This window comes from Giraffa tippelskirchi, chromosome 5 (genome assembly GCF_054371585.1).
Source record: "Giraffa tippelskirchi isolate mGirTip1 chromosome 5, T2T-mGirTip1v1.2.pri, whole genome shotgun sequence".
In the NCBI taxonomy this organism is placed as follows: Eukaryota; Metazoa; Chordata; class Mammalia; order Artiodactyla; family Giraffidae; genus Giraffa; species Giraffa tippelskirchi.
Genome location: NC_137279.1, coordinates 47,987,987 through 48,015,044, shown reverse-complemented (window position 1 = coordinate 48,015,044; position 27,058 = coordinate 47,987,987). Strand labels below are relative to the sequence as shown.

The following is a 27,058-nucleotide window of genomic DNA, read 5'->3' as shown; positions in this document are numbered from 1 at the left end:
GGGAAATGAGAAACTTATATATGCACACACTAGGAAAAAGTGAGACTGCAGGAACAGGATATCCCTCTAAGATGCGGGGCAACTGGCTTTCTGTATCAGAGAGAAGGGGAACAAGTCATACATTAGAGGAAAAGGGGTCATGTCCAGGTGGCTGGAACCACATCCCAGAAAGGAAGGACTAAGTCATCTCATCTCTGAGTATGGAGCCCAGCATCATATGTTTCCCTTGAGAACTCTTTTCACATGCTTTAGTGACAGGGAACATTCTATGGTACAATTAGCCCTTGGTTCTCTGGAACTCCTTGTGACATGTTATTTAGTTCAGTAAAAGATTTGTGAGTTGCTTCTATGTATCATGCTTAATGCTAAGTACTGGTATGAGATGATTATACCAGCAGTGTTGGTGAATGCTCAGGCATTAACCTAAACTTACAGATGTAAAAGCTTTACCTCAGAATAACGACTCCCTACATTTGTAAGGTGAATTAAAGATTTTTTAAAATACTTTCATAGGATTTCTTCTCGTCACTTTGTAAGGTATTATAATCTTCATTATAATGATACTAAACAGGCTTGGAAAAGTCGCCAGCGCTCACACAGCAGAACTGGGGCTCAAAGTCATGTTTTTGAAATCCTCACCCACAGCTCTTTCCACTACAGCACAGCCACTGCTAGACTACTTCAGGAAGTGCCAGAAGTTTGCCTCTCAAGATTGTGAAAGTCAAGCTATTCTTAGGGTGCAAGAATATTACCTCAAAGATTACTTACTAATAGCAAAGGTAAAATGTACATTTACAACGAAGAGTTTTAGCAGCCCCCACTTTTACCAGCTGATCAAACTTAGTTTTATTAGTGGCAAACAGCCTGATATTATGCATGCTCTGATATGATCTGATGCAATGTGAAGTGAACAATCTATAATTTGTAGTGTGTTTTTACTAAAAAACACTTAAATTTGAATCAAGTCAAACCTCTATTTTCTAACATCTAGATCTAGCCTGAATTTTATAGGGTATGCAGGGAATTGAGGAACAGGGGAAATGACATTAGGAGAAAATAACAGGCAAATACAGAATGTGGGACATTTTAACAAGAATCCTAGCTGAGGATCTTAAAAGAGTCAATGTCATGAAAAAGAAAATGCAATCCTATTTTACGAAGAAAAAGTTACCAAAGCCATTCTTAGAGTGAATATGTTTTTTGCTTGCTATTATAGAATAATTTTTTTTGGTTGCATGTCTTGTGGGTTCTTAGTTCCAGGACCAGGGATTGAACCCACACCCTCGGCAGTGAAAGTACAGAGTCTTAACTACTGGATCACCAAGGAATGCCCAGATTAATTTTTTTAAATTTGGAGTATCTTTATTTTTATATAATTTTAAAGTGATTGAAAATAAGCACATGTAATAATGATCATAGCTGTAACTGACAAATACATTAAAAACTATGTGCCAACACTGCTATACGCATTTTACTTGTTCTAACTAATTCTCCACAACAGCACTGTATGCGAGGCAGTATTATTTTCCCCATTTTTTGATGCAGAAACTGAGGCTCAGAAGTTGAATAGAACAGGCAAGGTCATATAATAGGTATCATTACCTATTATCTTCCAAAGGAGAATGGACAACCCCTTGGCTTCAGTTTTTTTAATTTATTTAAATTGGAAATATAATTGCTTTACAATGTTGCGTTAGTTTCTGCTGAAACAACACAACGTGAATCCAACAAACAGCAAGAATTAGCTATATTTATACATATATCCCTTCCCTTTTGAGTCTCCCTCCCACGCCCAACCCCCATCCGACACTTCTAGGTCATCACAGAGGAGAGAACTGAGCTCCGTGTGCAATATACCAGCTTCCCATTAGTTATCTGTTTTATATATGGCAGTGCTACTCTCTCAATCAGACTAATTTTCTTAGATGTGATGATATTGTTGTTTTACAGAATACTGTTCTTATTCTGGGGAAATGCATGTTACAGTACTTACGTCATGATGTGAAGAGTTATGAAGCGTTATGATGTCTGCAATTTTCAAATGGTTCAACACAACAACTTACTTTGAAGTGTTTGAATCACTATTATAAACATACATACATAGCGGGAGAAAATGAGCAGAAACTGCAAAATGCTAAGAACTGTGTGATCCAGGTGGAGGGTATACAGGTGTTCACTGCATTGTGCTCTCAAATTTCTGTCTGCATTGAAACATTATCATAATAAAATGTTAGCGGGGGAAAAACCGCCTCTCCTCGCAGCGCCGCCTTGGGAACGAACGGTCAAGGAAGCACAAATGACAGCCCACACCCCCTCGCCCCGGCCAGCGCGGCCAGCCCTGAAGGGACCCCATCTGGGCATGCTCAGAGGCCGCACGCGCCCGCCCCGCCCCTCGGGCGTACGTGCGCGCAGAGCGCAGGCGCGCGGCTCCAGGTGGCCCACGAGAGCCTGGCTGCGAGTCCCGGCAGACGCCAGGGGTGTCCGATCTCGGCGAGGATGGAGCCGTCAAAGGTGGAAAAGTTCAGCACCACCGACAAGGGAAACGGGCTGCGCGCGTTGGCACCGCTGCGGCCGGGAGAACTGCTTTTCCGCTCAGATCCTTTGGCGTACACGGTGAGCAAGGGGAGTCGTGGTGTCGTCTGCGACCGCTGCCTTCTCGGGTACGTATCGCCCTCGCCCATCTGAGTCCACAACAGTGCGGGGTCCGGAATGCCGGGGACGTAGCGGGGCAGCTGTCCCCGGACTCTCCCGGGACGTAGCTGAACTACATCTCCGCAGTGTTGCCCAGATGCCCAGCCCTCAGCCATGCACTTCCCTTAGACGCGCAGCTCCCCGAGGGCACCTCGCGGCAGACGGGCTCCGCCTGGCCGTCCCCTTAACTGCCGCGGCGGGTGGCTGGAGGGACCCCAGGCTCATCGCCTGCACCTGTGCGGGGCAGAGCTGGACCCGCTGCAGGATGGGTTGGGGAGAGCCGGTGGGCAGACTTAAGAGGAATCGTTGAGTCGTGGGTAGTTTTGCTGGGGAGCAAAGAAGTCTGCGTCCTGGGCTATAAGCTTCGTTGGTGCAGTTGCGGAAATCACAGTTGGCGGAGGTAAGGGTGAGTGGGAACAGGGATGGTATAAATCGGGATCACAGCAGAGGCCTAGCCAGGAAAGTACTGAGCTTGCAGGAGGCGAAAGACTCGGTATTTACGGAGCACTTCCTGTGGTCCAGATTCTGTTGGGCGTGTAGATAAGAAGAACTGGACATCCTTAAGAATCCTTAAGGAGCGGATGAGTGAGTGAGATGATTAACTACAGTGTAACAGAAGGGCTGAAATTGAAATGCTTCCCAGGGGGCGCTAGTGGTAAAGAACCCGCCTGCCAAAAGAGACGTAGGAGACGTGGGTTCGATCCCTGGGTCGGGAAGATTCCCCCGGAGGAGGGCGTGGCAACCCATTTCAGTATTCTTGCCTGGAAAATTCCATGGACAGAGGAACCTGGCAGGCTACAGTCCATAGGGTCGCACAGTGTCGGACATGACTGGAGTGACTTAGCACACGCAGGCACTGTACAGTAGGAGCATAGGTTATTGAGGTTCCATAGTGTTTAATAACTGTGCTGGCAGCTCTAATTCTTAACCATCTATCTAGATGCAAGAATTTATGTGAAAAGGTTTTATAAGCCTGGACGCATTGGACCAATGTAAAGTGCTATGCGACAGCAATTTATGGAAATGTGTAATATAATATGTATGCATAGTCATAGGGATTGTATTCAAGGAACAATTGTTATTGAGCTGTTATAGGTCAAGGAGAAATGCTCTGTTTGAGATGGGCAGGATGATTTTTTTCCCAGGACTCCTTTTCCAGATCTATTAAGCTGAGATTGGGTTGGTGGAGGTGAGGGTGTTAAGTGCGAAGCTTAAGTCAACAGCTTGACCATTAATACTATTATGTCCTTATTTGGTTCATAATTGAGGAATTTATTTAATTTCATACTTTAAAGTTACTTAATTGTATTTTATTTGTTGCTTCCTAAAGTAATGATCACAGTAACAACAACAAAAATTCATTGAGAAGAGAACACCTTGACATTTCTGTAAAATGTTTGTTTGAAAACAATTCATTCCTTTCAAGTAATGAAATGCTGAAGGCTTCAGCGTTGAAAGGTATAGATCTTTGATTCTCATTCAAGCAAGTTAGAAAGCTGGGCTTTTCCTCCTGTTCAGTCCTTTGGTGGTGGTGGTGGTGGGGTGTGTATCTAGAGTTTGAATGCAGTCCAAAACAGAGAACTTTCATTTTCTTAAACCCTACAGCATTAATTGGGGAAGATGTGGGGCATCTTGCAGATAAGACCAGACTGCCAAGTTATTTCGTAGTTGGACTAGAAAAGTTTTGTAATAAATACAGTATGACCAATTGTTAATTAAATCATCAGAGCTAAACTTGAGTCATAAGACAGGTGAAATTGTCCGTTTTCCAAAATAGACTACACAAACGCAGCCCTTCCTATGTGGGGTGCTTCTTGATTTACCATACAATTTCGTTACTGATATCACTTATTTTTCTTATTAACAAAAAGTGTAATGATTTCAATTAAAATAAAAAAGGAATTACATGAAAGAGTATTGGGGAGTTCTCAGCATTCTTTTAAAGTCTGGAGGAAACCCAGCTCTGAAAATGGGCGGGAGCCAGGGGAGTTCCACAGTTAAAATTGCACTGCAGAAGTAGTTGGGGTTGGGACTCCAGGAGTCTGTGGCCTCTGATGCTGCCTGGTATCTCTGGGTTCTGCAGCATGTATTACCAGCACCCTGACAAGGGGCCCAACTTCTGCTGCTATTCTTGGCACTACTTTCCCCCCACCACAATCCCCCCACCCCGGCTGCTTGGGGAACTGGTTATTGCTGGAAAGTTGCTGTCTCAACCATGCTTCTTTGTCATGTTAGTTTTTATTTTTGGGGTATGGGAGGGTATGTGCTGTGGTGCAAGGCTTGCAGGATCTCAATTTCTGGACCAGGGACTGAATCCAGCCAGTGTTCAATGGTGTATAAAAGGCATTCTCTGAGTTTGCAGCTGGTTTTCTGAAATATACCAGCGCCAGCTGCAAGTGAGCTGCTGCAGTGTTGTAAGCTCTTCCTGAAGGCATGAGCTTGGAAGGTGGAAAGACTAGTGAAATCCTCTCAAGGGTCATAAAACCTTGAGAGATGCCTTGAAATCAGGATTTGCAGATTCCTGGGCAAGGGAATTAATGGAACATAATTAATTAATTAATTAATTAACCCTTAATTAAATTAAGGGTTTACTGGTGGGTCAAGGACTTAGAATAAATAAAGTAGAAGGATTGATGATGAGATGGGTTGGGAAAGGTCTCATTGGATATGACTTCCATTTTTCTTTTTTTAAGTGGGAGTTATAATTCCTGTTTCTTTTGCTTCTTCCTTTTCTTCTGCAAGGAGGTTTGGGGAAGGGCTGTATCTCAGAGCCCTGAGCCTGAAAACATTTGGTCCATGTGAATGCCACAGCAGAGGACGTTCTTAATCAGACAGCATGACCTGCTTTGTGGATAGCAGTAAGTTCTCCTTCTTCAGACAGCTTGGTGCTTGTTCAAGGGCTCAAGAACAGAGCGACCATGGAGACAGGGATGGAGGCTGGTGCCTGGAGCTCATCAGTGCAGAATTCTCTCACCATGGCCATCGTGGCTTCTACTGTTACAGTTTTCAAGGGATTCTGAGTTCCCCAAATGGCAACACACATCTGGGGACAGCCAGCTGGCCAACTGGGTTGGGTTTTTTATTTTAGAGCCCTTTGTCATGAAGGGATCACTGATTTGTTCTCATTGGAACACTCATGTTTTTCCCTGCACTTGGATTTGCCTTTTCTACTTGTACTGCATCTCTTAGACCTTGTGAAATATTCTGTGAAGGCATGGTATTCCTCTCAAGGTTGCCTCTGACCTTCACAGAGAGAGAAGTGAAGCAATGGGCTAGTTAATACCTGTGGCTTGACTGCTCTTGATTTATGCTGTCATTTGAGGCAGCTGATCTCATAGACGTGGTTCTTAAACTTCAGTCTCAGGACTCTTTTACTCTCTTAAAAATCATAAAGATTTCCTCAGAGGAAATCTGTATGTTTTTAAAAAAATGTACTTAGGACCCTGAAGAGGTGTAAAGGAAACCATAACCACATAAATAATGTGGTTATATTTGTTGATTTTGTGGCTTAAAAAACTAAATTGATAAGTTTTGAAATTATGTACAGTTGGCCATCCATGGATCAAAAATCTTCAGGGGACAGAATGATTCCAGAAAGTTCCAAAAAGCAAAACTTGAATTTTCAGTGTGAAGGCAACTATTTACAGACCATTTTTTTATTTACAACTATTTCCATACATTTACGGGGGTTCCCTGGTGGCTCAGATGGTAAAGAATACGCTTGCAATGCAGGACACCTGGGTTTGATCTCTGGGTCGGGAAGATCCCCTGGAGAAGAGATTGGCAACCCACTCTAGTATTCTTGCCTAACATACATTTACATTGTATTAGATTCTAGAGATGATTTAAAGTATATGAAAGGATGTGTATAGGTTCTGTGCAAATAAGATGCCATTTTACATAAGGGACTTGAGTATCTGTGGATTTTAGTATTGGCGGGATCCTGAAAGCAGTCCACAGCAGATACCAAGAGATGGCAGGATTTAAACATAATAAACCATTACATTTTGACAAGGATTTTAATGAAACAGACTATATTTTCAAAACAAAGGAAAACTTACTGAGAAAAGTTGCTTGCTTTACATTTTTGAATATCTCTTTGATGTCTGGCTTAGTAGAAGACCCGCAGATTCTCACCACTGCTCCTGCATTTAGTGTATTGTAAAATCACATGTCATTTAGCCTCTAGAAGATTCCACTGTATACTGTGAGAGGAAGAGAAGAAAAACAGACAAAAAATGTCTTATTGTCAAAATAGTTTTGACCTTGTGGGTCTCCTGAAAGGGCTTCTGGACCATCCTTTGAGAGCCTCTGTTGTAAAACACTGTACGTGTCTTGTAACATTTGGAAAGTCTGGGGTTTCTTCTTTGATGTTTGTTGTGAACCACGGATAATATTTGGCTTTGGTTTTACATAATCTTCCAGGGTATATTGGGACCAGAAACTAAAGTATAGAGTTAGTGCCTGTCTGTTAAGATGACTCACTTCTCACTCTGGCTGGTTCTGGTTGTTTAAGAGTCAAGGGATTTGGATGGTGGTTAACCTTGATTTTCAAAGGAAAGTAAGAGCCATTTTCCACTTACTTGTTACCACAATATATGGTGATTGAAAATTATTATTTAGTAGGTAATGTTTACTATCATTTACTAAGCAATGTTGGAGAAGGAAATGGCAACCCATTCCAGTGTTCTTGCCTGGAGAATCCAGGGATGGGGGAGTCTGGTGGGCTGCCTGCCGTCTATGGGGTTGCACAGAGTCGGACACGACTGAAGCGACTTAGCAGCAACTAAGCAATGGCAGGGGCTTCCCAGGTGGCACTAGTAGTAAAGAACCCGCCTACCAGTGCAAGAGACATAAGAGATGTGGGTTCGATTCCTGGGTTGGGAAGATCCCCTGGAGAAGGAAATAGCAACCCACTCCAGTATTCTTGCCTGGGAAATCCCATGGACAGAGGATCCTAGAGGGCTACTGTCCATAGAGTTGCAAAGAGATGGACACGACTGAAGTGACTTAGCACGCACTAAGCAGTGACAGACATGATTTTAAGCGCTTTACCTTATGTACTGCTTCACTTAATTCTCATAATAACTCTGAAAAAGTGTCCGTTATGTTCCTTATAAGCACAGATAGGGACTAGAGAGCTTTTATACCTTCGTAGACTGTGAATTGGTATGCTCCTTTGGAGGGCAATTTGGTAGTACCTAGCAAAATTGAGCACTGTGGTTTTTTTGACTCTATTTTAGGAGATTCTGACAAATAAAAATAACATTGGTTGCACAAGGATACTTAGCATAGCATTTTGGTGATGAAAAGAAAGGGAGAGAGAATTTTAATGTCCATTAATAGGGACTGGTTAAATTATGCTGCAGCCATATTGTAGAGTACCATGTGGCTGTTTCGACTGAAGTGGATCTGTTTCTACAGGTGTGGATGGATGTCAATAACACATTACTGGGTAAATAAAGTTGTAGAACAATGTATGTATTTGAAAATCTTTTTGTATGTGTGCTTGTGTGTAGAAAAGTTCTGGAAGAACATCCCATAATTCTGTTACAATTACTTTTGGAGAATGAGACTTGGGGTGGGGGGAAGATATCCCTTGGTCCTTTATGTATTTTGTATTTTTCAAAGCTTGTATCATTTTTTGTAATTAGAGATTTGAATAAACTTTGAGAAAATCTTTGTTTCATTTGGAATTGTAAAAGGGTGGTAATGCTTGGGATGAAGATGTTTTTGAAATGCTTGCCAGTTTATGTCTGCTTTTTTTTTTTTAAGTCATACTTGAAGGAGAAAGAAATGGCAACCCACTCAAGTATTCTTGCCTGGAAAATTCTGTGGACAGAGGAGCCTAGTGGGCTACAGTCCATGGGGTCGCAAAAGTGTCAGACATGACTTAGTGACTAAACAACAGTTCCTTTCTTTATAAAAAATAAATGTATGTATCAGTTCAGTTCAGTTCAGTCGCTCAGTCGTGTCTGACTCTTTGCGACCCCATGAATTGCAGCACACCAGGCCTCTGTCCATCACCAACTCCCGGAGTCTACCCAAACCCATGTCCATCGAGTCGGTGATGCCATCCAACCATCTCATCCTCTGTCGTCCCCTTCTCCTCCCGCCCCCAATCCTACCCAGCGTTAGGGTCTTTTCCAATGAGTCAACCCTTCGCATGAGGTGGCCAAAGTATTGGAGTTTCAGCTTCAACATCAGACCTTCCAATGAACACCCAGGATTGATCTCTTTTAGGATGGATTGATTGGATCTCCTTGCAGTCCAAGGGACTATGTATGTATACACATATGTAAACAAAAATACTGTTTGTGGAAGACATGATGGATGAAAAAGAAAATTTCAATCAGCTTTGGTTTCTACTTTTGAATTCTTGTAGCTGAAGAATGTCTTTGCTCTTTGACTTTTGCAGAAGACAGAGTTTAGGAAGTATGCAAGTTTGTGTAAATATGCAGATATGTACACATATGTGGGCTTCTCAGGTGGCACTAGAGGCGAAGAATCCAGCTGCCAATGCAGGAGATGTGGGTTCAATCCCTGGGTTGGGAAGATCCTCTGGAGTAGGAAATGGCAACCCACTCCAGTATTCTTGCCTGGAAAAACTCCATGGACAGAGGAGCCTGGCGGGCTGCAGTCCATGGGGTTGAAAAGAATCGGACATGACTGGGCACACAAACACATACACATATAATACGTATTTTAGAATATGTATTTTAGAAGTCACGAGTTCACATCGGTACTTTCAATTCACGTTTGTCTCCTCAGGGTTCTTTTTACTTTTCCTCATTCCATAATCCTTTCTGCCTCAGTGAGAACTTTGACCCTTGAAAGCCTCAGCATATTTACTCATTTGCTCAATTCTGTATATCATCTAAAATTGTTTCAGAATTGCTTTGCCCACATTGTTACCAAAAGGACCCTATTTAAAACAGTACGGAATTTGCGATTTCCCCTTTCCTTCTACTCTGCCAGAGACTGAGACTGTATCGTTAAATACTGTATTGGTTTTACGTTCTTTCTTTTTTTCCCCCTTTTATTGGTATTCATTAGAAATACAGTTGAATTCATTTGTTTTACTTTGCTTTCAGTTTTAGTTTTTCTCCCTTATCCTTTTGATTTAATTTTGTATTTTGAACATATGAACATTCAGATGCTTCCCAAACTCAAATTATGAAGAAGAGAAATGTCACCCATCCCATATTCATACTGTTCCCCACTCCCACCTGTTGCAGGTAACCGACTTAATTGTTTTCTGGTGTATCTCTCTCTCTCTCGTAAAGAGAAACACATATATGTGTGTGTGTTTTATTTTCCATTCATATACAAAAGATAGCATACTATATTTGCTCTTCTGCACTTGCTTTCTTCACTTAAAAAATCTACTGGAAATCACTCCATGTTTACAGAGATCTTTCTTACTCTTTTTTTATTGCTCCATAATACTCCATTTTATGTACCATAGCTTGTAATTTCCTATGCTTGGACATTTAGGTAATTTTCAGTATTTTGCAGTTGTGAATAGTGCTGTAATGAACAACCTTGCACATAGGTATTTTCATATTGTTTCAGGTGTGTACTCGGGGTAAGGTCCTAGGAGTGGGATTGCTAGGTCTCAGTGTGAATTCCTGTGTGAGGGTGGTACCATTTTATGTCTCTGCTAGCAGTGTATGAGAGTGCTTCTTTTCCTTAGTTTTGCAGACTTAGTATGTAGTCAAAGTTTTCAATTTTTACCGATCTGATGGATGAGAAGTGGTATCTCAGTATAGTTTTGATTTGCATTTAAATTGCACTATCAAAAAGTTACTGTATGTCCACAAAATGTAACTAGTTTTGCATATACTTACTATGACTGCATTTTGCAATTCAATATACCCTGTACTATTAAATTTATGTATGTTAAAGTAAAGCCGTTTTCCTGAAAAACAATTGCATTATCAGTAAAGTTAAACATCTTTTCATATGCTTAAAGGCCATGTTTATATCTCTTTGTGAATTATCTGCATACATCTTTAGCCTATTTTTCTGTAAGACTTTTGTTCTTTTCTTTCCTCCAAGTTTAAAATGTTTTTTTGTATATAAGAAATATTAGATTTATGTTTTATAAATATTGCAAATATTTCCTTTCTGGCTGTCATTTGTCTTTTAACGTTTCTTGTGATAGAGCAATTCACGCATGTTTTCTTCTAGAACTTGTTTACTGGGTTAGCCAGCAAGTTGTTCGGGTTTTCCTGTAGCTGCTTATGGAAAAACCTGGAAGAACTTTTTTTTTATTAAGTACAAGGGAAAAATACAGTAACTTTACAATGGGAAAACTTGGCAGGCATTATTTAAACAGGTGGTCAAAGTTAGTATCACCAGTAACAGCAAAATTGACATCATGTGCTTCTTGATATGCCCTGAACAGGACACAGCATCACTTTTGTGATGTATAGATGCCAGAACATGTAACCTGAATTTAGTCATGAGGAGACTTCATTAAACCCAGCTATGTGTGCATGCTAAGTCACTTCAGTCATGTCCAAGTCTTTGCGACCCTATGGATGGTAGCCCACCAGGATCTTCTGTCCATGGGATTCTCCAGGCAAGAATACTGGAGTGAATTGCTATGTCCTCCTCCAGAGGATCTTCCCAACTCAGAGATCGAAACTCTGTTCCTTATGTCTCCTGCATCGGCAGGCAGATTCTTTACTACTAGTGCTACCTGGGAATTCAACTGAGGGAGAGTCTATAAAATAACTAGGCAGTGCCCTGCAAAAATATCAAGGATGTGAATGACAGACAGAGGCTGAAGAGCTCTCAAAGGAATTCAGGGAAGCCTGGCAACTAAATGCCAGTGTGATCCTGGATAAAGAATTGGACATTTGTGGGACAACTGATGAAATTTGAATGAAACCCATAGATTTAATAAAAGTATTGAATCAGTGTTAATATTTTGATTTTGTTAATTGTTCTTTAGTTTTGTAAGATACTAACATGGGGAATCTTTATGAAGGACATCTGAGAATTCTTTACTATTTCTTACAACTTCTAAAAAGACTGATAAAAGTCAATCTGAAATTGTTTCAAATGAAAAGTTAAAAAATAGAAGCAACAAAAGCTTTATCTTTTTGAGATAGATAATGGATGACGTGACAAGACTGTCTGGTGTTTAAAGTAATGTAGTTGGGAGGTATTGAGGGGTTTAGGTTATATAAGATTGGTCATATATTGATAATTTCTGAAGCTAGTTGATGATTTTTTTTTTATTATACTGTTCTATTTTGGGGAATGTTTGAAATTTTCTATGATAAAAAGGAAAAGAAAAGAGTCCTTAAGTGTCTGCTCATTCTTGGCCAATTGTATTTAAAAGGGAGACACCAAAAATTTTAGGTAAAAAAATTCTAGGCATTTGTACTGATTCTTTCCCAGTGGGTGACTATATATATGGTCACCTGGTCTCCCAGCTGTCAAGGCTATTCTCTAAGGTTGGTCAGTTTTTGTGGGAAGGGATTGTATCACTTAGGGTTTGATCAGAGAAACAGAATCCTTGAATGACAGAGGATAAGGATTATAGAGATCAGTCTTTACATGATAAGTTGATAAAGATGCTGTTGTTGTTCAGTCACTCAATTTCATCCAACTCTTTGCAACCCAGTGAACTGAGCATACCAGGCTTCCCTGTCCTTCACTATCTCCTGGAGTTTGCTCAAGCTTATGTCCATTGAGTTGGTGATGCCATGCAACCATTTCATCCTCTGTTGTCCCCTTCTCCTCCTGCCTTCAGTCTTTCCCAGCATCAAGGTCTTTTCCAGTGAGTCGGCTCTTTGCATCAGGTGGCCAAAGTATTAGAGCTTCAGCTTCAGCATCAGTCCACCCAATGAATATTCAGGGTTGATTTCTTTTAGGATTGACTGGTTTGATCACCTTGCTGTCCAAGGAACTCTCTAGAGCCTTCTCCAGCACCACAATTGGAAAGAATCAGTTCTTTGGTGCTTAGCCTTCTTTATGGTCCAACTCTCACATCCTTACATGACTACTGAAAAAAACCACAGCTTTGACTAGACTGACCTTTGTCGGCAAAGTGACGTCTCTGCTTTTTAATACTCTGTCTAGGTTGGTCATAACTTTTCTTCCAAGGAACAAATGTCTTTTAATTTCATGGCTGCAAGTGATTTTGGAGCCCAAGAAGATAAAACCTCTTACTGTTTCCATTTTTTCCCCATCTGTTTGCCATGAAGTGATGGGACTGGATGCCATGATCTTAGTTTTTGAATGTTGAGTTTTAAGCCAGTTTTTTTACTCTCCTCTTTCACCTTCATCAAGAAGCTTTTTAGTTCCTCTTTGTTTTCTGCCATTAGGGTGATGTCATCTGCATATCTGAGGTTATTGACATTTCTAACCAAAATGATCACGTGGATCACAGTCTTGTGTAACTCAATGAAACTATGAGCCATGCCATGAGGGCAATCCAAGACAAATTGATCATGGTGGAGAGTTCTGACAAAACGTGGTCCACTGGAGAAGGGAATGGCAAAGCACATAAGCATTCTTGCTTTGAGGACCCCATGAACAGTATGGAAAGATGCTGTTGCCTCTGCATTATGTAGTGGGCCTGAAAACTCGGTAAGTCAGCAGAACTGGCAGAGAGATAACTTGTATCAAGTGGGAGAAAGGAAGAACAAATTGGAATCCAACTAGAACTAATAGAACAATTGGAACCTGTGTCTATCATTGCCTTCCCCCTCAATGACACCGATCGTCTGCAGAAATGGCTAATGCTCTTTGCCACAGAACTGTTTGCCTTGAAGAACGTTCAGGAAGAGATACAGTGGGAATTGTTGGAGGAAACAGCTTGCCTGTTGCCCCAGGCCATACAGCGAGCCATTAGATGAGTGATGGTGTACACAGCTGCAATAGTGCATGGTACCCTACACAGACTTTCAGAATACAATATCAGTTGCTGCACTTCTGCCTTCCAAATCTCACCCATGTCTTTTTGGGCAACTTTCACCTAGAATCACACAGAGAGGGAATTTTGGTAAATGTAGTTCCAGTTTGCTATTTTTCTAAACTGCAGAAGCCACTACAGGTCATCCCTTGTCATCTATACGTACTTCATTTAACAGTACTGAACTGTACTTAACAGACAAGTGCAAGCTCACTCTCCCACCTAACTACCCTTTGCACAACTTTGAAAACACTAACCCTCTCCTAGAAAGAGTATCCAAAATCTCTTTACCCATCTTTGGGTGATTTCATTCTTCTTAGAGCTGAATCACATTCTCCTTTCAATAGTCTATAACTTCGATATCCAGTAATCATTGTCATTCTCTGAGATCCATCTGTCTTCTCCATTGGCCATATAGGCAAGTTAAATGAGGATGTGTGAGGAATCATCACCTTTGCCTCTCAAAGACCATGGACGGTAGCATTTTGCCCTCCAGAAATGCAGTATTGGTTTTGGTTCGCTGTTTAGGTGGGTAAAGGCAGTTCTAGTGGCTTCCACTTGAACCATAATAGCCATTACCACATGGGTTAGGGAATGAGCGGGGATTCTGACAGTTGTTGATGATGTCCTTCCCAAATATGCATTCTAAAACTGGAGACTGTAACCATGAGGTGGATTTGGGGGCTTACCAAGCCCACTGTGAAATGAATCTGAGCTAAAATCCTATTGACTCTCTGGCTTCCACAAGCTTCTATTTCTGAGAATTTGGACCAAATTTTGGTTCTTCAGAAATTAAGCTCTGGGCCAATGTCCAGTAACCCACCCCCACCAACATCTGCATTATGTCCTCTTCCCTAATACAAAGTTATCCTTGTAAATGGCTGTAGATGTCTTGGGAAGCCTAGGAGGAAAATCTATATTATCCCTATTTGGCTCTATGGTAGAGTTCTTCTTCAAGGACCTGACCTTCCCTTCTCTCAAGGGGCTCTGGGTCTATGAAATGGCTCATATCTGGGAATTGGTGGGAGGAAAGGGGGCCAGAGGATGAGATGGTTGGATGGCATCATTGACTCAATGGACATGAGTTTGAGCAAACTCTAGGAGATAGTGAAGGACAAGGAAGCCTGGTGTGCTGCAGTCCATGGAGGTCGCAAAAAGTCAGACACAACTGAGTGACTGAACAACTACAGAACTTTATTTTTTCAGTGATTTAAGTCATACTTCTGTTTGCCATACCTAGAAGTTTTATCTTTATATTAATCAGGTAAAACTTTAGTAGATTGCCCTTCTATTTCAGTTCTAGGGACACAGTGATTAATTAGGCTGTGTCAAAGATCTCTGCAGCTCAAATCTTTCTGGTTACTGCTTTGGCTGCCTTTATGGTATCTACTCCCATCTTTTCTTTAGTGACTGAGTACTGTCATCCCTTCTACCTTGGGGCTCCACTATCCCCCACTCAGTTTTGGGAGCCCTGTTTGATGGCAGGAGTTCACACTTTTATTCCTGGCCTCTGGAGAATAGCCACCACGGAGCTCTTAAGGGAGGCCAGGGCTCCTCTCATGAAGGTATTTCTTTTAGCTTGGTGAATGGCAAGTTATCTGGATCCTTCCAGAACCAGGGACATGGTTCAGGGGTGGGTAAGCAAGTCTTACATATTGAATCTGCTCAGCATTGTGATCTCCCTAAGCCATCAGTTAACTTCCTCCTCAGTGTATGAAACTTCTGACATTTCAACTTCATTTAGTGCAGGTCACCTTTAGATTGGAAAAGACCCAGATGCTGGGAAAGATTGAGGGCAAGAGCAGAAGGGGGCGACAGAGGATAAGATGGTTGGATGGCATCACCGACTCAATGGACATGAGTTTGAGCAAACTCCGAGATAGTGAAGGACAGGGAAGCCTGGTGTGCTGCAGTCCGTGGAATAGCAAAGAGTTGAACACAATTGAACCACTGAACAGCAACAACCTTTAGATCAGTTCTCAGCCAACCAAGCAGACTGTTAGAGTCATTTCCAGGTGCTTGAGCCAACCTATTGAATTCACAGTCTTGGCTCCATATCAATAAATCCATTCATATCAATAAATTCAGTTTATTCCGTAATTATTGGGACTTCCCTGGGTGTCCAGTGATTAAGAATCCATTTGCCAATGCTGAGGATGTGAGTTTGATCCCTGGTCAGGCTACTAAGATCCTACATGCCATGGGGAAGCTGAGCTCATGTACTCTAGAGCCTGTGTTTCACAAGAGAAGCCCTTGTGCCACAACAAGACAGACCCATGTGCTGCAACTAGAGAAAGCCCATGTACCACAGTGGAGACCCAGAGCAGCTAAAAAAAAAAAATCCAGGGAGTTCCCTGGTGGTCCAGTGGGTAAGACACCAAACTCCCAATGCAGGGGACCTAGGTTTGATTCCTGGTCAGGGAACTAGATCCCATATGCTGCAAAGAAGATCCATTGTAGCCAAATAAATAAAAATAAAAATATTAAAAAATATATCCAGCATTATCTTCCACCTGAACCCAACACTACAGCACTCTTAGCATTCTTTCCCATATGTGTTTCCCAAGTTTTTGTTGAAATAAATTGGCAAAAGCTTGCAGTTCTTTTGATGTGTTACTCGCCTCCAAATGGGTCACATTTTTTTAGTTTTGTCCTCGGGGGCCCTGTCAGACTCGAATCTGGCCATAGATCTAGAAACTCTCAAGGGTGGTGAAAGTAGTTCCCAAAGAGGATCAGTAGTCCTTTTTGAGGCACTTGGCATAGGGAAGGCCTTTGCAGGTTCTTCAGCAAAGGGAAACCAACCTCTTCAGAGTACTTTTACTGGTAAAGGTGATTCAGCATACTTTGGGAGTTCAAGATGCCAAATTTCATGAGTATCTGCCCAAATGTGCATCTCATATTTAGGGCCCCAGTCCTTACCTCTCAGTTCCCTAACTTTATGTAAGAGTTAAACACGTGAGTTTGGAAATTCAGCTTACGTTGTCATCCAGTTCTTGCTGAATGTGATCTGTGGATCAGCAGCATCTCTATCAACTGGGAGCTTGTTAGCAATGCAGAGTTCTGTGCTGCACCACAGACTTACAGAATCAGAATATACGTTTTCTGTATGTGATTTCAAGATATCTGTGTAACTTGTATTTACATTAAGCTAAGACAGTGATTTCTGTAAGTACTTTTAAACTTTTTAAGTGCTCAGCAGTCCAATCATTGGATAAATATTACATTTGAGATTAATTTGGGGATTTTTATTTTATTTTATTTTTTTACTTTAAAATCTATATATACATCTAAAATTTTTTGCAGGTTAATGTTGTAAATGATTTCTACTTTCTGTTTGGGAGAATCCCAGGGACGGCGGAGCCTGGTGGGCTGCCATCTATGGGGTCGCACAGTCGGACACGACTGAGATGACTTAGCAGTAGCAGCAGTAGCAAGCAGTCTTAAGTAGATGTGATGCTCCCTCTGGTGGACGATAGATGAAAAGCATGCAGATATTTTTCAGGATGCTGAGGGACTTTGTTTTTGGATATTAAGGCTTAATATCAGGACTTCCCTGGTGGTCCAGTGGTTAAGAATTGTCCTTGCTAATGCAAGGGACGCAGGTTTGATTCCTGGTCAGGGAACGAAGATCTCACATGTGGTGGAGCAACTAAGCTCACATGCTCGAACTACTGAACCTGCACGCCAGAACTAGAGACTGTGCCGCAACGAAAGATCCCACCTGACACAGCAAAGATCATAAGAGCCACAACTCAAGACCAAATGCAGCCAAATAAATGAGTAAATAGTTCCCGACCCAGGGAGCGAACCCGTCTCCTGCATTACAGGCAGATTCTTTACTGTCTGAGCCACTAGGAAGGCCCAAAGAAATATTTAAAAAAAATTATTTTCTCTGAGAGATCACCTTCATGACCCTCCCTTCCAAACTGTTCTCAACCTCTGACATTTCTCATAACATTTGTTTTGAATTTGAACCAAAAATACTGCAACCCAAATCAAATTTTGTCATAAATAGCTCTATAAAACTCACTATAATGAAAGAGCACTGGGCAAACTCATACAGTAACAGTGCCTTATTTATTTATTTATTTTTTGGTCATGCCACGAAGCTTGTGGGATGTTAGTTCCTGGACCAGGGATTGAACTCGAGCCCTTGGCAGTGACAGTGTGGAGTCCCAACCATTGGATCACTAGGGAATTCCCAACAGTGCCTTATTAATAATATTGATCATGTTATTCACACTGAGAGTCAGAAAATCTTGTGTGAAACTGGTAGTTGAATTTGTGATGATATGGGAGAAAAATTATACCTTTGATCTATTTATAATGGAATTTATTACTATGAAATATTTTGTGCAAATGATTTCCCCCCTAGCTTTTGCTATAATAATTACTTACTAGGATGAAAATAATAAATGTGACTGGGTGCAGTGACCTTTTCTTCTATATCACATTCTGATCTTAGCAACTCAAATGGTTGCTTTTCCAGGGGCATAGGTGTATATCTGAACAGTTTCTTTTCAGTTCACCCATGTGACAAACACCTTAGATATTTTGTTTTAAAAGTAAAAGTTGTCAAAACCTTTACTTCACTTGTCTGAATCCAGTAAAAAATTGCCTTTTTAAAGTTAGCTTGTTGCCATTTTATTGTTATACACACGGCCTATTCATGTTCAATTTAAAATACTTAAGGGCATTTATAGTCCTAGATTAATGTTGATTTTTATTCATTATTTTGGTTGGAAATTATAATGTAATGAAGTTCTCTGGTTTGTTTTGTTGTTGTTAGCCATCGAGGCAAAAATGATGAGAGAAATCTCATAAAGGAATAAAGATAGATTGATAGATCAACAGATTTGGCTTCATGAAAGAAGAATTGTCTTATAATGGGAAGCCAAGAAACTGAGGAAAATATTTGTAACACGGAAAGGCATATATCTTTAATATATAAAAGTCATTCGTGAATTAATAAGAGAACTGGGACCTTCCTCCTCTTTGTTTCAGTCTCTAAACAGTTCTGAGCCTCATATTTCTCTGAGAGATTTTCTGATTCATAGGTTCTCAACATTGTCTACCCACTGGAAGCAGCTGAGGAGCTTTACTGATGCATGGGTCGCACCCAGAGACTCTGTTTTATTTGGTTTAGAGTATGGCTTGAGCATAGAAATTTTAAGACTCTCCAGGTTTTTATAATGTTCAGTCTAAGTTGACAACTACTCTCGTTTTCACCATCACTAACTCCCTTCTTTGCATCTTTAAATTCAAGGGCTAGGGTAAAATTGGCACAGCTGGGTTTAGTCAAGCTACTTAGGATACCATAAATAATTCTGCAGTTGAATTTCAAACTGGATATTTATATTAGCATGTTCTGTTCATATTTAAATAATCATCATATGTGGGGCAAGCATGTATTGTGTTTTTAATTTGAACGGTTGTGATATTTCTCACAAATCAACTTCATGAGTATATAAAAATTTAATTCTTGTTGGCATTTTTCAACTACTGTGTTTACTCTTGTTAAGAAGTAGATGTTAATTAGAAAGATTGATGTTGTACAGGTGATCAAGAAAAGAATGCTTAGATATTTAGGAAATAGTTTCTCTGGACAGTTCTTGATTTTTTGACTGTATGATATTAGAGAGTTTAGGTGCTGAAAACCAGTTTACAGAAGACTTTCTTAAAGTCTATGAAACATTGGTGTTCACTCCTTATAAAATATACTTGTAGAAATTTAAAAAATGTCCAGATGTCTGGGCCACATCTTTAAAGCCCTACAGGTAAGGATGATGCATAGGTAACACTGAACTGAGAACTTTAAGGAAAGGTGGGGGGTGGAGGGAGACAAACAGATTAATAGTAAATATAAGTGAAATAGAAAATAGCTATGGGGTATAACTAATGGAGAGATGCATATAGATTCTATGCATGTCTGCTAAGTCGCTTCAATCGTATCTGACTCTTTGTGACCCTATGGACTGTAGCCCACCAGGCTCCTCTCTCCGTAGGATTCTCCAAGCAAGAATACCGGAGTGGGTTGTCATGCTCTCCTCCAGGGGATCTTTCTGACCCAGGGATCAACCTCCTGTCTCTTAGGTCTTCTGCATTGGCAGGCAGGTTCTTTACCACCAGTGCCACCTGGGAAGCCCATAGATTCTGTAGCAGATCATTTTGACTATATTGGAATGTTATTTGTATGGAGGTTATAGTGAATAAGGTTGGAATAGACTCTGGAATACAGAAGGCCTTGATGGTCAGGCTAAAGAGTTTGAACTTTATTTTGTAGGTATTGAGGACCTCATAAAGATTTTTTGAAAAGCAATAGGAAATGTACAAAAGTTGAGAAGACATGTGCAGGAGAACTGGTTTGGTGAATGTGACTGGGGAGAGATGTGGAAAGACTGAAGTTGAGGATTCCAGTTAAGAGAAAATTTCCTTTACTTGGGTATGAAGTAGTGAAGGCCTAAGTTAGGAGGGTGTTAGAGAGCCTGGCAATAAAACAGGTCCTTCTGAGAGAAGAGTTGATACAGTTCATTGACTGATTGTCAGGCGAGGGAGAAGTAAAAGATGAATGCAGGTTTTTGGCTTTAATTGTTGGAATATGACACTAGTAGTAGTGATACTGGTGCTATTTGAAGTCATTGGTGTGGCTGAGATCCCCAGGTAATAAGTTACTGAACAAAAGGTAGCACTGTTGAGGACCAAGCTTAAGAAAAATCAGTCGGTATTTTTCACAGAACTAGAACAAATAATTTCACAATTTGTATGGAAATACAAAAAACCTCGAATAGCCAAAGCAATCTTGAGAAAGAAGAATGGAACTGGAGGAATCAACCTGCCTGACTTCAGGCTATACTGCAAAGCTACAGTCATCAAGACAGTATGGTACTGGCACAAAGACAGAAATATAGATCAATGGAACAAAATAGAAAGCCCAGAGATAAACCCACGCACCTATGGACACCTTATCTTTGACAAAGGAGGCAAGAATATACAACAGAGAAAAGACAATCTCTTCAACAAGTGGTGCTTGGAAAACTGGTCAACCACTTGTAAAAGAATGAAACTAGAACACTTTCTAACACCATACACAAAAATAAACTCAAAATGGATTAAAGATCTAAACGTAAGACCAGAAACTATAAAACTCCTAGAGGAAAACATAGGCAAAACACTCTCCAACATAAATCACAGCAGGATCCTCTATGACCCACCTCCCAGAGTAATGGAAATAAAAGCAAAAACAAACAAATGGGACCTAATTAAACTTAGAAGCTTTTGCACAACAAAGGAAACTATAAGCAAGGTGAAAAGGCAGCCTTCAGAATGGGAGAAAATAATAGCAAATGAAGCAACTGACAAAGAATTAATCTCAAAAATATACAAGCAACTCCTGCAGTTCAATTCCAGAAAAATAAATGACCCAATCAAAAAATGGGCCAAAGAACTAAACAGACATTTCTCCAAAGAAGACGTACAGATGGCTAACAAACACATGAAAAGCTGCTCAACATCACTCATTATCAGACAAATGCAAATCAAAACCACAATGAGGTACCATTTCACGCCAGTCAGAATGGCTGCTACCCAAAAGTCTACAAACAATAAATGCTGGAGAGGGTGTGGAGAAAAGGGAACCCTCTTACAATGTTTGTGGGAATGCATAGTACAGCCACTATGGAGAACAGTGTGGAGATGCCTTAAAAAGCTGGAAATAGACCTGCCATACGACCCAGCAATCCCACTGCTGGGCATACACACCAAGGAAACCAGAATTGAAAGAGACACGTGTACCCCAGTGTTCATCGCAGCACTGTTTACAATAGCCAGGACATCGTAGCAACCTAGATGTCCATCAGCAGATGAATGGATAAGGAAGCTGTGGTACATATACACAATGGAATATTACTCAGTCATTAAGAAAGAATATATTTGAATCAGTTCTAATGAGGTGGATGAAACTGGAGCCTATTATACAGAGTGAAGTAAGCCAGAAAGGAAAATACCAATACAGTATACTAACACATATATATGGAATTTAGAAAGATGGTAACAATGACCCTATATACGAGACAGCAAAAGAGACACAGATGTATAGAACAGTCTTTTGGACTCTGTGGGAGAAGGTGAGGGTGGGATGATTTGGGAGAATGGCACTGAAACATGTATATTACCATATGTGAAATGGATCGCTAGTCCAGGTTCGATGCCTGAGACAGGGTGCTTGGGGCTGGTGCACTGGGATGACCCTGAGGGATGGGATGGGGAGGGAGGCGGGAGGGGGGTTCAGGATGGGGGGAACACATGTACACCCGTGGCGGATTCATGTCAATGTACGGCAAAGCCACTACAATATTGTAAAGTAATTAGCACCCCCCCCCCCAAAAAAAGAAAGAAAAATCAGTTCTCAAGGCTGGGAGACAAGAGAAGGTTATTAAATAAGGTAATAGTGCCCTTTTGGGGGGCTTAGGTTTTACTGTCTATGTAACATAAGTGATTTAATTCTCTGAGCCTCAATTTTACTTTTTTTGAAATGAAGAGGGCTTGAAATGAAGGGATTGAATGATTTCTGACATCCTTTTCAAACTCTACAGTTCTTGAGATTATTCCTGTATTTGTTGCCTCTTCCTCCTTTTTTTGGGGGGGTAACAGCTTTATTGAGATATAATTCTTATAGCATATCTTATACATTTTTAACTGTATAATTCATTGGCATTAAGTACGTCGAGATGTTACGCAACTGTCTCCACAGTTTTAGCACATTTTCAACACCCCCCCAAAAGAAACCCTGTACCTTAAGCCTATCTTCTACTCTAAACAAACAGAGGAAAACCTTAAGATTTAAACCCTTGAATTCAGCCTGCTTTCCGCCTGCCTTGTACCCAAATGAGTTCACAGCCACCGAGAAATCACTTCCAGTTCAAATCAGCTCCTTGCCATTTTGAGCCACTAGGTGGCGTTGTGGGAACACCAGGTAGGAAACGTGACTGGAGGACTCCATCTGTTTCTGTTTCTACACAGCTACAACAGGCACTACACAATTACAGCTATTTGTGGTAGTAGGTGTAGTTGTTATGCAGGCACCCTCAGAGGACTGAAAGTCTCCCACTTGAAGACTTTGCTAATGCCGAATACTGTCTTTACCAGTCGACCGTATTTCCAGTCACCTAAACCTGTCTTCACGGTCCCATCTGGTTTCTGTGTATCATTGTTAACTGCTTTATCCTTTATCATTTTCATTGCTCTGTATCTTGGAATCCTGTTCAGTCTTCAAGCCAGTTTTTTCATTTTAGCCTTTTGCCCCAGTAATCCCTTGGGTCTTTTTTCACCTTTACCATTGCTTTTCCTTCTTCCTCCCAGTCATGAGCATCCTCTGCGATAGTGATTCTTGACTTTGCTCTTGGAACCACCCGGGGAGCTTTAAAACATCCTGATGCTCAAGCTATAGTCAAGATCTGTTAAGTCGGAACCTTTGGAATTGGGACTCAGACATCATTATTGTTTAATCTCTAAATTGCCTACTAAATATTTTTGTCTTCCTTTATCTTTTATACAGTCCATGAGAAATGAGCTAATTTAACTAGATCCACTCTAAGTTCATAACATTTCAGTATTCCAAGTGATGTATGTCTTGATTTTTTTTCTTCTTTGTCTGTTACTAGCTCTTTTCATTCTTATCTGAAAATGTCTCTTTCTTTCCTACATTCCCACTGCCTCTGGCTTAGTACAGGCTCCTGTCTCTGTCAGTGCCCCCTCTACCCAAAGACTACCAGGAAAATACGAGCCATTGAACAAAGTGGGGTTTATTAATTCATTGCAATGAGAAAAATCACAGACCGTGGGGGAATTGTGGGGTGTCTCAGAGGATGTTGGAAGGGATTTGTTATAGGATTTGGCTTGTGTTAAGTGGTTTGGAGAGGGCTCAAGGAAGTAAGACTTTGCTTGGAGTTGGATGCTGTCAAGAAGCAGGGCGATTCAGTAATTTAAATCACAGAATGAGTAACTTGATTTAAATATAACTTGGAGCCCACTCCTTAATGAGCAGGATTTAGTGAGCAGTGCATTTGTGGATCGGAGAAGGCAGTGGCACCCCACTCCAGTACTCTTGCCTGGAAAATCCCATGGATGGAGGAGCCTGGTAGGCTACAGTCCATGGGGTCGCTAAGAGTCGGACACGACTGAGCGACTTCACTTTCACTTTTCCCTTTCATGCACTGGAGAAGGAAATGGCAACCCACTCCAGTGTTCTTGCCTGGAGAATCCCAGGGATGGGGAAGCCTGGTGGGCTGCCGTCTATGGGGTCGCACGGAGTCAGACATGACTAAAGCAACTTAGCAGCAGCAGCAGCAGCAGCATTTGTGGATGGGTCAATTTATTGACAGGTCAAATGATTCATGTACTGGGCATCGGAAATGGAAAAGCATAGTAAGTGGCAACTATATTAGAAACTGAGCTTAGTTTTCTACAGCAGACTGACACCTTCTGAAACTCTTTTTCTTGTATTTTGAAGCATCTCCTATTTTTTCCTTTTACTTTCTGTAGATCAACAGATTACTCGATTACCCTGTTTGTTAAAGTGGTACTCTCTTTTCTAAGTACTCATAGCATATATCTTTTATTCTGTGTACTATATTGTATTTTAGTTAATTATTTGAGCTTATATTTATTATATAATTTTCTGTCTCCCCTGGAATCTCTGATTGCAGGAACTATATCTTTTAGTACTGCCAGTATATACCAATTCTGATGGTTCTTCCTCATATAAATTAAATTCCTCAGTATAGTTTTCAACCTTATTTTCTTTATTTTTCTTTTAGTACAGCTAAATAATTTTATTTTCCTTTCTTGGAGACTGTGTGATCCTCTGCCTTCCTTCTAGGTCCAGCGGCCATCCTTTTTGAAGAGTGTTAACGCTCCTTCTTTCTTTCAATGTTGTCATTTGAAGAACAGCAACATTGTTTTGTCTTTAAGGCTTTTGATCATGGATGAGAATGAGTATGATGTGGACTCCTTTTGGGGAGGGTGTTACTCTTTTTAGGGGAGCAGTTACTCTTTTTTAAGATTAGTTTTTAGTATTTATTAACCTGTTTGTCTACATGTTGTGGTAAAAAAAAATAGCTCTGTACTTGGAACAAGAAGACTTAGGTTTGAGTCCTTCTTCTGTTACTTGTCAGATTTGTCACCTTTCATTTGCCTCATCTAATAAGATGATAGTTCCTATCTATATCTATGGGATTATAGTGAAGATTGATTTATTATAGTTAATATTATATATCAAAGAATTACGTAAATCTTGTATATTATCAAAATCATCACTCGCACCCCTGAAATAGCTTTTAAAAAATGAAAGGTCAGTTAGTTAATCTAGAGATGGAATTGGGTTTTTCTGTTTTTGGCTGAAGCATTCAGAAGTTGGTATAGTTACTTGTAGGCGAATGTCACCTATAATGTCTTTTGGATAATGAATCTGTTATTACTCATTCTAGAGGAATTTCAACCTGTTAATACTTATGTCATACCTGTTAAGGAGCTTTGTTATCAGATACATTCTGGTTCAGGTTCTGGTTTTGCCATTTACTAGAACTTTCCCTGATGCTCAGCAGGAAAGAATCTGCCTGCACTGCAGGAGATGTGGGTTTGATCCCTGGGTCGGGAAGATCCCCGGGTAAAGAAAATGGCAACCCATTCCAATATTCCTGCTTGGAAAATCCCAGGGACAGAGGAGCCTGGCAGTCCATAAACTAGCAAAGAGTTGGAGACAACTTATTGACTAAACAACAACAGCAACAACAATGCCATTTATTAATTGTATGAGCCTGAAAAATTACTTGCTGAACCCAGTTTCTTCACTGATAAGTGGGGTTAATAGTAATAATAATAACAATAACAACAGCACCTACCTTATGAGGTTGCTGAAAGAAATAAATGAGCATCCAGCATCCAGTGTAATGCTTAAGATATTATCTGTGATTGATAAATAAATAGTAATAGTGATAGATGGTACCACCCTTATGGCAGAAAGCGAAGAGAAACTAAAGAGCTTCTTGATGAAGGTGAAACAGGAGGGTGAAAAAGCTGGCTTAAAACTCAACATTCAAAAAACTAAGATCATGGCATCTGGTCCCATCACTTAATGGCAAATAGATGAGGAAACAATGCAAACAGTGACAAACTTTATTTTCTTGGGCTCCAAAACCACTGCAGATGGTGACTGCAGCCATGAAACTAAAAGATGCTTGCTCCTTGGAAGAAAAGCTATGACAAACCTAGATGGTGTGTTAAAAAGCAGAGACATCACTTTGCCAACAAAGGTCTGTATAATCAAAGCTATGGTTTTTCCAGTAGTCATGTACAGATATGAGAGTTGGACCATAAAGAAAGCTGAACACCGAAGAACTGATGCTTTTGAACTGTGGTGTTGGAGAAGACTCTTGAGAATCCCTTGGACTGCAAAGAGATCAGACCAGTCAATCCTAAAGGAAATCAGTCCTGAATATTCATTGGAAGGACTGATGCTGAAGCTGAAGCTCCAATACTTTAGCCACCTGATGCAAAGAGCTGACTCATTGCAAAAGACCCTGATTCTGTGAGGGATAGAAGGCAGGAGGAGAAGGGGATGACAGAGGATGAGATGGTTGGATGGCATCATCAACTCGATGGACATGAGTTTGAGCAAGCTCCGGGAGATGGTGAAGGACAGGGAGGCCTGTTGTGCTGCAGTCCATGGGGTTGCAAAGAATCGGACACACCGAGAGACTGAACAACAACAAAATGGTGATAGTAAGTACAGAGGATGATGATATTTAACACTTCTAAAGTACTTGCCTGGAGAAGGCAATGGCACCCCACTCCAGTACTCTTGCCTGGGAAACCCCATGGATGGAGGAGCCTGGTGGGCTGCAGCCCATGGGGTCTCAAAGAGTCGGACACGACGGAGTGACTTCACTTTCAGTTTTCACTTTCATGCACTGGAGGAGGAAATGGCAACCCACTCCAGTATTCTTGCCTGGAGAATCCCAGGGATGGGGGAGCCTGGTGGGCTGCCATCTATGGGGTCGCACAGAGTTGGACACGACTGATGCGACTTAGCAGCAGCAGCAGCAGCAGAGTACCTGCCATGTCAGGAACAATGCCAAGGGTTTCAGTGTGTGTTATCTTATATAATCTCACAAAATCTCCTGAGGTCTCTGTGAAAGGGTTAGTTGCTCAGTCGTGTCTGACTCTTTGCGATCCCATGAACTATAGCCCACCAGGCTCCTCTGTCCATGCAATTCTCCAGGCAAGAATACTGGAGTGGGTAGCCATTCCCTTCTCCCTGGGATCTTCCCGACCCAGGGAATTCAGCTCACCATCTCCTGCATTGTAGGCAGATTCTTTACTGTCTGAGCCACCAGGGAAGTGCATGAGGCCCATGAGGTAGATATTCTTATTATTCCC

The 27,058-nt window shown here is 41.0% G+C and overlaps 1 protein-coding gene across 5 annotated transcripts in view; it reads left to right on the top strand.

Annotated features, from left to right (window-relative positions):
- The first annotated feature begins 2,410 nt into the window (after window positions 1–2,410).
- SMYD3 (SET and MYND domain containing 3) overlaps window positions 2,411–27,058 on the top strand; it is a 714,859-nt gene continuing 690,211 nt past the window's right edge. For 3 of the 5 annotated variants that reach the window (XM_081486882.1, XM_081486881.1, XM_081486880.1), the window contains exon 1: window positions 2,411–2,660. In XM_081486882.1, the coding sequence (XP_081343008.1) occupies window positions 2,497–2,660 (164 nt within the window). In that variant the 5' untranslated portion in view covers window positions 2,411–2,496. Of the gene's footprint in view, window positions 2,661–2,689; window positions 3,092–27,058 lie in introns of those variants that run through there. The other 2 variants (XM_081486884.1, XM_081486885.1) reach the window with 2 other exon arrangements.